General features: G+C 38.5%; 1 protein-coding gene across 5 annotated transcripts in view; it reads left to right on the top strand.

Annotated features, from left to right (window-relative positions):
* The first annotated feature begins 1,479 nt into the window (after positions 1-1,479).
* LOC121639663 (RNA-binding protein with multiple splicing-like) overlaps positions 1,480-12,352 on the top strand; it is a 41,785-nt gene continuing 30,912 nt past the window's right edge. For 3 of the 5 annotated variants that reach the window (XM_041985046.1, XM_041985045.1, XM_041985044.1), the window contains exon 1: positions 1,480-1,976. In XM_041985046.1, coding sequence (XP_041840980.1) covers positions 1,914-1,976 — 63 coding nt within the window. In that variant the 5' untranslated portion in view covers positions 1,480-1,913. The remainder of the gene's footprint in view (positions 1,977-12,352) is intronic. The other 2 variants (XM_041985043.1, XM_041985042.1) reach the window with 1 other exon arrangement.

Below are 12,352 nucleotides of genomic sequence, written 5' to 3'. Positions count from 1 at the left end.
CAGGCTCTGTGGTACGGTTGTATCAAGGCTCTTAGCAAAGCTCATTTACACTCAAGAGATTTTACAACAACATACGCTCCCTTCAAGACAACTTCATTCCAGGGATGGAATCCCAAAATCTTCAAAATCCCAATCTGCACACAGTACAAGGGCATGGCTGAGGAAGAAGAGGGTGGGGGCACAATACACATTGTGTTGAGAGTTTTGAAAAGAAAAATGCAACCAATATAACCCTACTTTATTCCACACTAGTTTTACAGGAAGAATGGGACAAAATAACAGCTGAAATGTTTCATCACTTGGTATCCTCCTTAAAATTGCAATAATAAAAGTGGTAAAAGGTTTACTGCCTCCCCTTTTTTCTCTTTCTCTTTCTCCGTGTTTTACAGGCCTGAAATGCAAAGTAGTTTACAAGACAAATACCTTGAATTAATATTGTATGCAAAGATATTAAAGTTAATAAATGTAATGTAACCATATAATGTCCTCCTGGTGTTAATAAAGCATTTTAAAATCTAAGTTAATTTTTCTTTGTATTTTCTTTGTACCATTCAAACTTTTCTCATTTAAGATTGCTCTATAAACTTTTGTCCCTCTACATTTTTCAGGATCTTCCAACTGGAACACATGATTGAATACCTCCATTTTTTACCAGTTTTGGGCGGCTGTAGCTCAGGAGGTAGAGCCGGAAAGTTGGTGGATCAATTCCAGGTTTCCCCTGACTGCATGCCAAAGTGTCCTTGGGCAAGACACTGAACCCCATGTTGCCTCCTGATGTGTCTATTGGGTATGATTTTTTGTGATTTGATATGATATTTATGATTGATTGTGTGTGTATCACTGTGAGTACGTGGGTAATAACGTTTGTCTGTCCAAACTGTTTTATGAAGAGGATGTGAAAGTTATAAAAACAACACATGTGATGGGTCTGCAAAATTGAATGGTCAAAAAACCAAAAACAAAACACTGATAATAGAGTTGATTTGTCTCAAAGCAAGATTTTCTCATTATCAATGAAGTACAAGTCTGTGCAGGAGTGATTACAAACAATCCTATCCATCCTAAGTAAATACTTGTTGATGAAAAAATATAATTAGCTGTTTGCTTTAACATATTTTGCTTTACTTTTTGCATTTGGGCTAATTTATGCTCAGTTGTAAATATAAATATGATTTATTGATTTGGAAAAAGCAAAGTACCCAATTACTGAATTATTGCAATACTATAATAGTAAATTACAGGGTACAAAATACAGCACATTAAACAGACTATATGCCGGCTGATTATTAAAAAATAGCCACATAAGCCAGCGCATTGCAGGAATATTTCAGGCATGTTGCAGCGACTAAAATAACATTCAGCTGGTTTTGAAGGTGACGGCTACAGATTTTTCCACTGCTCTTGATAAATCTTGATAAAGCTGCGCTGCATCCCACCCTCTACCCCACCCTAAACCCCTCCCTCGCCTCCTCCCGCACGCACGAACACACGGACACACGCGGAGATGGGAGAGAAGTTTGCCTGCGGCGCGGTCCACTGAACATTAACTGTATTCCATTTGGGGAACAGCAACAAGAGCCTCCGGAGAAGCTTTCCAGGGAATGCTGAGGAATATCCGCCCGCAGTGAAGCACCGCTCACAGCTGACTTTTTCTCTTTTTTACTAAAATAAGAAGAAGAAGAAGAAAAAAAGAAAAAAGAAAAAAAAAGAAAGAATAAAACATTCCAACATTGCTTATCCTTAATGTCGCGAAACTAGTGAGAAGCTCGGGTTGAGTGGGACAGCTGCCGCACGCGGACTGTCGTCTGTCGGAGGGTGCTTTGAATTTGTGGGTCCTGGAGAAGAAAAGGAGGAAGAGCGGAGACAGAGACGAGACGACCGCCGAACAAGTGAAGAAAAGAGTCCGACTCAGAATGAATAACAACAAAACCGAGAAAGAAAACGAGCAGAGTGAATTCACCAACCACGAAGAGGAGGTATGTATCCGATCTACCTGGTGCTCGCGCGCGGCTGTAGCGCGTACGGGTATACATATTAAAAAAAAAAAAAACGGGCATTGACCCCCAATGACCCTAATAAACACATTCCGTGGTGCAAATAGCGACTTTTTCAGCCAGTAAAGCCACGCAAACTGTCGCATTTTCTTGACTATAATGCAGTTTTCACCTCATAAAAGTTTAAAGTACCGCTGATTTATCGTCATATCTTCTACATGGCTCAGTTTTACATCTATCATGGGGTTTTTCCTGCAGGCAGTGTGTCATTATTTTACTAAATAGCTTACCTGTCACTTATTTCTGCTTTAATTCTTTTTTAGATATATTAATTTCACTTGAAGCCCTATCGGGGGAAAACCAAGCCTTTGTTTCTTTTTTAAACTGAGAGAAGGAAAAGTAAGGAACAAAGCAGGATGAATCACTAACAAGCAGTTCCTGAATAACTTTGAAGCCAACACGAAGTTATTAGTTATGGCTTACTGTACAATGAAGCCAGACTTCACACAACACTAAAAAGCGGTAGAAAAGGGAATTCTGAGCCAGGGCGAATTAGTTTTCAGTGAAGCTGAGGGAGCCATTGAAGTTCAAACAACTGCTGCTGCAACATGTAGGCAATAACTCTTTCTAACCCCGACTCTCACTAGATTACAGTAAAACAGGACTAGCCTCTTCTCCAAGGCTTAATTTCATGTAAATGCACCAGAATGATATAGCTTGTCCAAAAAGAAGGATGATGTGATGAAATCCATTTATAACCATTTATCTTCTTCTTCAACAATATCTCTTTTTTTTTCAAAATAGTTTCGTAGTGCACAGGATTATTTACTTTGGCACAGATTTATCTCCATTTAAATGAGTGGAATGTTATTTCAGAGCTCCACACATCTGCAGCAGAGGGCTGTAAAATACTTATATCAGATTATACCAGATATTTATCCTTGAGTAATTTGATTAAGACTCAGGGTAATGTTCGTCACTTTGTAACTGAATAGCCAAACATACCCCAACTGATGTAATACCATATTTGGTTCTTTGTCGAGGTTGCTATGGATGCAGGGAGACACTGTGGCACGACTCAGATGAAGTAAAGGGTAAAGAACTAACTTTCTGGGAACAGAGAGTTTCACTGACCTCATGACACAGAGGAGTCTGTGTAATCAGAAATTGACTCTATGGCTGCAAGTAGTGATTGTTATCATCATTAGATAACTTACTGTTTGCTTTTCTCAGTGACTTAAGCTTTTTAATCCATAAAAGTTTTTAAAGCAGCTTCAGCTGTCTTGTTTTTTTCTGATTAACACTATAGAATACAAAGAAATATATTTCAAAAAGTGAATCAGAGAAGTTTGTTTTTGCCTAATTAAATGAGTAGTTGCTTTCAGTAAAAGATAATCCTTAAATTGTTAAGGAACTGTTAATGGAACTTAACCAAAAGTGGGCTAAACATAAGACAATATGTATTTGATTACGATTTATAGGTTCTAATAGTGATCATTATAGCCTCTTACAGCTTTGATTGAGAGCTGAAACATGTAGTTGCTCATTCTGAAGACGTGCAGTTAGTAATAAATCAGTATAAAGCAGAAATACTAAGAGATAAAACAGGAATCTGCTTCTTTTGTCAGGTATAATAGGACTTTCCCATTGATTCCAGAGAATAGACATTGTTTTCTGACATCAAATACATTAAATTAATGGTCAGTGATTCATGACAATAATTTGAAGATTAGTTCAGGATAGAAATAGCCTTGTCTTCTCTGATAAGTAAATCTCTCCACATGCACCGGGTAACATGTTTGAAATTCTGTCATGTCCACAAGCTGAGGGACCAGACGAGAGCTGTCCTTCGCATTGTGTAAAAGGCAGACATAGAGACAGGGAGAGTAATGACCAGAGGAGTCTAATGTTGTGAAAATGTTTGGAAGCCATCCAGACTAGCAGGGACTTAAATGTACTTGAATGAATTAACGTAAGGTTAGACAGCCCCACTTTGTCTTTGGTGTAATGATGTGTGTTGCATGCAGGGACGCTTTGGAGAGTTTGCATTTGGGTAGGTGTACAAAAATAGGCACGGCAGTAAGAATAATGTGACTAATTCCTGATTATGACTTGCAGTTTTTTCCTCATGATTCATGACTGTTTACAGCTTTTTAGGGCAGAAACATTCACGTCGCCTCCACTAAAAAAAAACATAAAGGAATAAAAAGGTTATGCTAAACAACAGAAAAACTAAGCATTAACTATAACTTTATGAGAGGCAAAGTTTAACAGCCTAGCTGGTGTGACTCTCACATGCTGAACAACAGCACCCACCCACCCCCCTTGTCCTGCACAGTGTAGTATGCAACTCAATGGATCACTGATTCGCACCAGTAAAGCACCGTTGCAAGCTTGGGCCCTAATGCCTGCTTCATTGCTCAACCTCACACGCCATCATCAGTGTACACCAAAGCCTGACAATGCTTAATGTTTATCCTGTGCGGACCACTGCTCACCAAACATGGTCTTGTACCAGACGAGGTATGCAGGTTTCAGTCCCTACAGCATCTAATCTAGAGAGCTAGTTTGATAAGCGTTATTATCAGGTGTTCTGGATGCTTTCTCGTATTGTGGCGCTCGCTGCTGATGAAGTCGAGGTGACATACCTTCGCCTGCATGGTGAATGTCAAAGATATGCAACAAGCAGGGCTAGTTTCCAGACCTTGTATGGACAGGACATCTGGAGGGGACCTCAGAGTAGAGTTGAATTAACATGATTTGGAATGCTTTTTTCCCCCTGAGGGTTTTTTTTGTTATAAGGATGTATCCAGACAAAAGTGCAGGCAGTGAGCAACAAACAAGCAATGATTGTAGAATTAATAATTCTTAATTGGTTTTAATTGCAAAATGAGTAATTAATGACTAAGCTCCAAAAAATGAGGTTATTCAGCTTTATATGCATATTGTTTAAAAAAATAATAAGATTTGGTCAGTTGATGTGTGATGCTGACATCCTACTAAAAGTCATAACATTAAATTAAGGAAACAAAAATGAATTTCACATCAACAAATAATTGAAGTAATTTATTAGGAAATATGCCTTCTACAAATACATCTGGCTGTTTTTGCTCATCATATTTAAAAAAAATGGTCTGATTTGTTATGCTGTTACATATCAGTGTGTACAGACAAGATTTTTGTGACACAAACCTGGCCTCTTGGAAACCAACTGGCATTCTTTGATTGTATTTTGACATTTAATAGAAAAACAGGGAAAAGGTAAAGGGAACTGGTTTTGGGTATATGAATTCCATTGTAACCATATCACCTGACTAAATGTGACCTTTCACCTCTTTGCTGTCAATACTCCTCCGGATTGCTTGTGTTTGCTTAGGTTGAAACCTGCCCAACCTCCATAGCCTTGAAGGTCCACCGACACACCACACTTTATTTTTTACAGACGAACGATCACATAGCATCTATGTTTTTATTAGTTCCTCCACAGGATGAAAGGATAGTTTGTAGGTAAAGGAAGGTAACTGTTGAACAAAGAAGGAGTTTGAACCTTGTCGAGCACTTGTTGACTCTAGTTCTTGGCTGGCTGTAAACATGTAAGTAGATCTTTACAAGCTCTAAAGGAGATACAAAATATCACTCAAGCAGAGTTCAGCAAATGTGGCGCATCTCCCTGGGGTGTAATTGGATTGTGCTTGGCCTGCTTTGGGTACCCATCAGGTCCTCTTCAAATAGCAGGTCATGTGGCCAGTTTGACCTTTTCCATGAAGAGATGTAGGTGGGGAGCTACACTGCAGGAGAAGCACGATGATGCACAGGGAGGCCGCTGCCGGTCTGCAGCACAGTAGTGTGGGCATGTGTGTGGTCCATACATGCGCACGGATCTATGAAAAGGGCACGAAGATACATTAACTCGCTGTGACATGAAACGTTACCAGAGGGGAGCATGGAAGGGAAGGTGCATGATAGGGAGACAGCGAAAACATACAGAGACTCTGACATTTAGTTGAAGATTTACTGTAGATTAAGACTGTGGGGTAGTCTTAATATCACACCGGTATGCTGTGAGGTACACTGTAATGTAGACAATAAAGAGCCCCTTCACAGGCTCACACATGCAGTAAAGCCTTTCTCCATCTACCCATCTGATCGGTTGGGGTTTATTTATAAAAGCGCCAGGGGAATTGTCATCTTATCTTAGCCATTTGTCAGCTGTGCGACAAGAGGTATTTGAAAAGACAACAACAAAGCTTAGTGTCAGGACCAACGTGAGAAGAAATAGCATAGAATACATAGCATATAAAGTATGATTACTTATCTTTGACCTTATATATATATATGACCATATATATATATATATGACCATATATATATATATATATATATATATATATATATATACACTACTTAATGCTGTAATGGAAGTAGGTGTGAGTTTTTTCCTAGACAGTATGAGACATTTTGTCTTGCTTTGTAATTCTATGTTTATGCACTTATTCTGTCACTTTTACTAAATGTTATTTCCTCACAAGCTATAATTATCCACCTCACAGTTTACAGTATCTCATCTCTGTCTTCTCTTCACACCTGCTATCACATTCTTCTTATGTTTTTTTTTACACTTTCTCAGCCTATGTTTCATCTAATTTCTTCTCTGCACCACACATCCATCCTCCTCTCCTGCTCACTCTCCACTTTTATCTCCCTTCCTCTCCATTTCCTTCCCTCCCTCTCTTTTCCTTTGTCCCATCGTTTTTCACCCGTCTTTTAGCCTTTTATCGTGTTCTCTTGCTGTTTCCTCCCATGTTCCCTGACTCCACCCTAGCACTTTTTTATACTTAACCCCTCTTCATCCCTTCTTTTATGTCTCATTCTACTTTTTCAGCCTCTTGCACCCTATTTTAGCCCCACTTGACATGCTCTTTATCCCTTATCGGCCCATGGGTTGAAAGCATGACCCTGGGATCTCAGAGCACACGGGCTGGCTGCTTATGGTCATGGAAAGAGCCTTGAAGACAGAAGCTAGCCAGGCAGAACAATAACAGCAAGAAACATCTTGCTGTCTGACTGTCCAGCTGTGTGCCACCAGGCTTTTGCTTTGCCAGCGAGAGCAAACCAAAAGTCTGCTGGCATAGATGCATTAACCACAGTCAAACCAAGCTAGAAATAAAAGAATGTGCACAGGCCTTAAGTAGCTAATTGTGGCTTGTTTGTTGTTTTGGTGTACACATATATCATTTTTATTTTCTGTGGAAGGAAGCTTACTCTACTGGCTTCAGAGAAAGGTAAAGAATGACAATTGTAGACATTCATATTTTCCTCTTTTATGATATAATATAGCTTCTTAATTAATCTGAAATTTACTTCAGCTACTGTGATAATTAATCATGCTGCTTTGCTTGTTGCAGCTTCCGAAGTGAGATTATTTAATACTATTATGTCATATATGATAGTGAAGTAAATATAAGCATTATCACTATAGGTGCTTTTATCGATTAAGGCTATTCTTAACAATACTCTGACATTTCTAAAGAATGCTTAACACTGTAGTAATCAGGAAATTAGTTTGGTTAAATCATATTACATCTCATTCCAGTGATTAACCTTTAAAGTGACACAATGTGGCTTTAGTGAAATAGTGATCTATGGCCATGAGATATTTTGAGTAGACCTAAAATAAACCTTCTTTTGTGAGAATTATTATTATTGAATGTTTTAAGGTATTGTTGGTGGGTTGGGGACTTGTGAAAACTGATTATCTGCTTTCTAGGGTAGTCTTTGCTAAATTTGTGGTTATTTCAGAACATAGACTGTTCCAAGATGCTTTACTTTTTAAACATCATTTCAGTGCAGTTGCTCCATTTAAACCTAATTATTTGCTACTGTCATTGCTGGCAGCAGGAGGCAAGAAACATACTTAGTTTTTATAACCTTTGGTATACTTTTGATGGCCTGCCTTGCATATCCTGCATCTGTTTGGATCTGATGTGCACATCCGTAGAAATTAATGCTTTGCATTCTCAAGATAAAATATGCATGTGACCGTTAAGGGCAACACTGCAACAAATATGACAGGATGTTCTTCATTTAGGAGCTTCGCATTCCATCTATGGTCCCCCTGTTGCAAAGTTTTCTGAGTGCTAATATCACCAAAATATTACCCTCCTTTCCTGTCATCGTATTTATTGTTTACATCCTGTGCATAAGCTTGAGTCCTCTGGTGTTTCCACTAGAGGAATCTTCTGATAACAGGTGTAAATACATAGGCACGCACTGAATGTGAAAAATTACACTCTCAGTCAAGCTGCTTGCCTACATAGAAACATGGTTAAAAAGCAAGTATATTTCTGGCTTTATATTAAAACTAGTAATTGTACATGTCCATGTGTTATGAGTTTGGTTAATTTCTAATTTTATGGTTTCTTTATGGGTTCGCTTACTGTATCACATTTTGAAAAAAAATTTCCTCATGGAAAGGGAGATCACTGAGTATCTACTGTTATTTATTTCCTCCACTTGCACCAGAAAATTAAACCCTCTGTCCATCCATCCACAGCACTGTGCAGAACAAGGTGTCCACTTGGTCAAGCAGCAACAAAGAAAGCCCAGGAAAAGCTGAAGCAGAGATTAGTTCACATTAATGAGCACTTTGGAATTTTAAGTCCATTTGTGGACACCCATAAGATGACAGAAAGGAAGAGGAGATCAAGCCAGTATGAAAGATTTTGATGAACTCTAAGCTGACAGTCAAGGAGTCAAACTGATGTGTGGCTGACAGTCTGTGAAAGAAAGTTGTTCCTCTCTTTCACATGACACCCTGAGGACTTTTTTCCAGAAAGCAGTTAACATAAAAGAAATAGTACATATCGTTAGCCTCATAGCATAATTGCCTAAGTCATATTTTTGTCAAATTGTGACATCTACCTAATTTTACACTCCCAACACTGCTGATTCACCGTGCATCATCATTTATGAAAACCTTAAAATGTGACAATTATGATAAGTATCATTACGATAGCAGACTATCCCCTTTTCTGTTTTGGAATAAAAACAAAGGAAACTCTTACGGAGAAGGGAAGAAAAGAGCAGCAGAAAGGAAAAACAGTGAAGTGCGTGCCTACTAGGTCATTTGTTTTAAATGTCTTTTAAAGGTTAACCCGCTGGAACATTTACAGAGTCGTACTGAGCTGTAATTGTTAGTCAAAAGCACTTGTGGGAGTAAGAGAGAGACAAAAAAAAAAAAAAAAAAAAAACCCAAAAGAATCTCCTCTCAGAGTTCATGCGTGATGCTTGGAGTGTGTGCTCAATCTCACAGTTAACCTCTGCCCAACACAACAACCTGGGCCTAACCTGTGACCTCTGACCCTGAATGTGAAACTTGACCCTGTGAACTCTGGCGATTAACAGACAGACGGAGTCATCCATTTATGGCTGTTTGACACCTCTCGGGTCTGCAGTCTCTCACTCGTTGCATTCTTTGACATGAAAGATGATGAAAAAGGATGATGGATAGTGATGCCAACACAGAGCAGTGACAACTTAGGGGTGTGTGTGGGAGTCTGTCAGTTAGACTGTTTTTAATAACCTGGTGCTCAACTGATGCAAGAAAACTCAGCTTGGACATGAGCTTTCATGGGCTTATGGGTAGCCTTTGATTTTCCCTCAGTCACACACAACAAGGATTTAAGAACAATAATAATTTTTTTTATGCCTATGTGCAGTTATTTGTTGCATTATTGCCTGCACACACACCATATGTCACACAGGCTCCTGTGCCCCTTTTTCAAGGTTAAAATTGTGTCCTGCCACATTTAGCTTGAAGGAACTTTGTCTATTAACGTACTTGTCGGGCATGCACACACGGGGAAGAAGAAGGAAACGCATAGTAATATTCTCACATTGCAACAAGGTCATGTATCTCATTTCAGCCAGAATGAACCGTCAGAAAAGCACTCAATTAAAGTCAGAGCAAATATGAGAGGGAACCACACAGTGCGGCAGATTATAATGAGGCATTTTAGGCAATAGGTGCAGCAAATTTAACAAAGTCTACAATGCAAACTGAATAGAAATGAGACATGAATAACATGGCATTTAATTAGACAAATCAGACCTCTTTGTAATGGCTCTGACATGATGCAGTCTTTGGTAGAAAAGTTTTGAACGATGTTCCTCTTATTTATCCATGTTGCTATTAAATTGTTTTGCAAGTTTTGGCTTTGCTATTCAGATGCTCATTGATTTGTGAAACCTGTCTGATTGAAAATGGGTCTTTTGGCTTTTTCCTTTACATGATATTTTATACAGAAAGGAAAACACATAATTTTCAAACAAATATTTTAGCACCAGGCATTACAGCTCAAGAGACAGTTTATCTTTAATTGTGCAGTTTTGCATAAGCACATGAAAAAGTGAATAAAAAGATGCAAACAATCAGACAAGCATGTGCAAGTAACCAGGCATGGTATGATCACTGTCATGTCTGCTTGACTAATTTAAGTCAATAAGTCTTTTCTTGCACTGTGGTTGTATTAATCTTTTTAAAAAAATGTTTATTCTTTAAGAGGCAATAAAATTTTAATAATGACAATTGGCAACATCAACAAAACAAAAACGTGTTTTTGTGATTTACTCAGTGCAGTGGTTACATGCAACTGCATTCAGTCAAACGCAGCTTAATATCTAGTAGTATGGGTAAATTCTTTGCCGCTTGTTTGTGACTTGTTTGGTTGTCAGAGTGATTGAGTTTCCTGCCTCTTGGTCCATTTCCGTTATCAGTTAATCTGGTGAAATGATTAATTCTTCAGTAAGTTGACTGTAATTAAACACTGATTCATTATTGCAGTACATTTTAAAGAACAAGCCCGTCACCCTAACTAGTTCCCCCAGCATTATTTTCTACATTCGTGTATCAGATTACTATCAAAAAGTAACTAAACAGACAAGAATACACATAAAAAAACAAAGAGAATGAAGAAAGGTTACTATCCAACCTTCACTTTAAAGAGGTACACATAGACAATACTCAATCCAAGCTTATTTGGAGTTTACCACCATCCAGCTGTAGATTTAGGCTCTCTGTTTATATCTGAGTGACTTGATGGTGGCATTGTGAGAAGGATAAGAATCTAAACATCAAAAGAGTATAAAGCCATTGCAGAGACATGTTAATACCAACATGCACATTTACATTTATAAGCCTGTTGTTTTTGATCGCTTTTAATCCTGATAATAATAAAGAGAAATTGAAGGTTAAAGTAGCACTATTATGCTAATTTCAGGCTAATTTATTTTAATATGTGAGTCCACAAGGGCAGGAATCAATCCAGCATTTTTCACATACCCCTTTATTTATTTTTATATCCTCCAGATCAGTGTCTGTCAGAAACAGTGAGACTCTTCCGCCTTAAGCCCCGCCTCCCCCTGATGCGGGCTGCCTCTGATTGGTCAACTGCCTGGAGTAGTTGGTGGTAGTGCGCACTGTTTTCGTCATAGAGAACAGAACTCATAAACAAACTGAAATAATATAAATCCTCAGTAAACAATGTCAACACAAAACATACAGCCATTCTTGTTCGAGACCGAATCAGACCCCAAAAACAAGAGTGAACAACTCAGCAACCTGCAGCAAGGAATGCAGCAGGATGTATCTGTTTGGTAAATACTCTGCTTACCAGCTATAGTCTGATATAACGTTGTTTGCCATCCTTCACCCACCTTATATATTTGTACATGTTCCTCTTAATAGGTGTGCATGTGTGTACCATACAGAGGTGGAAAATGTCTGCTACCAAGAAATAGATAAGGTAACGATGCTATTTGCTAACACTTTCATGCATTGTTACACTATAGTTAGCTGTATTTCTAGCCACTCCATGTACCTTATTATTTCTCATTGCTAATTAGCTTGGTGTTTTTAGCCTGGTTGTTACGTCTTTAGCATTTCTATCTACTGTGTTGATCACTAACTTTCTGGTCATCATTACATGTGTAATCGTTAGTAGTGATCAGGTAAAGTAAGCGTGGATTAATTCCTTTAGTATGACCGTTGCTCACACACTAATTATCAAATCAAAACAGACAACTTATTTGGTTTTACCCACAGATTGTGGCTCATGATCAGAAACGTGGTTCTTGATTGAAGGAACAGACCCTTCTTTCAGCTAAAGCCTGGTTGTAAATCCCTCGTTGTACCAGCCCTTATTCATCCAGCAGTCTTCAGTGAAATGCCGGTCACAAATACAAATGTTGGTGCAACTCTTTGGCTGGCTCCCAAAAACAAACTCCATCCTTGCTGTCTAGCCATTGTTTCCCTCTGGAATTGGAACAAATGTTGTTTTCCCTCACAGCTAAAGCAGAAT

This window comes from Melanotaenia boesemani, chromosome 5 (assembly GCF_017639745.1).
Source record: "Melanotaenia boesemani isolate fMelBoe1 chromosome 5, fMelBoe1.pri, whole genome shotgun sequence".
NCBI lineage: Eukaryota > Metazoa > Chordata > Actinopteri > Atheriniformes > Melanotaeniidae > Melanotaenia > Melanotaenia boesemani.
The sequence above is the reverse complement of the archived record's forward strand: the minus strand, read 5'-3'. Positions and strand labels throughout refer to the sequence as shown.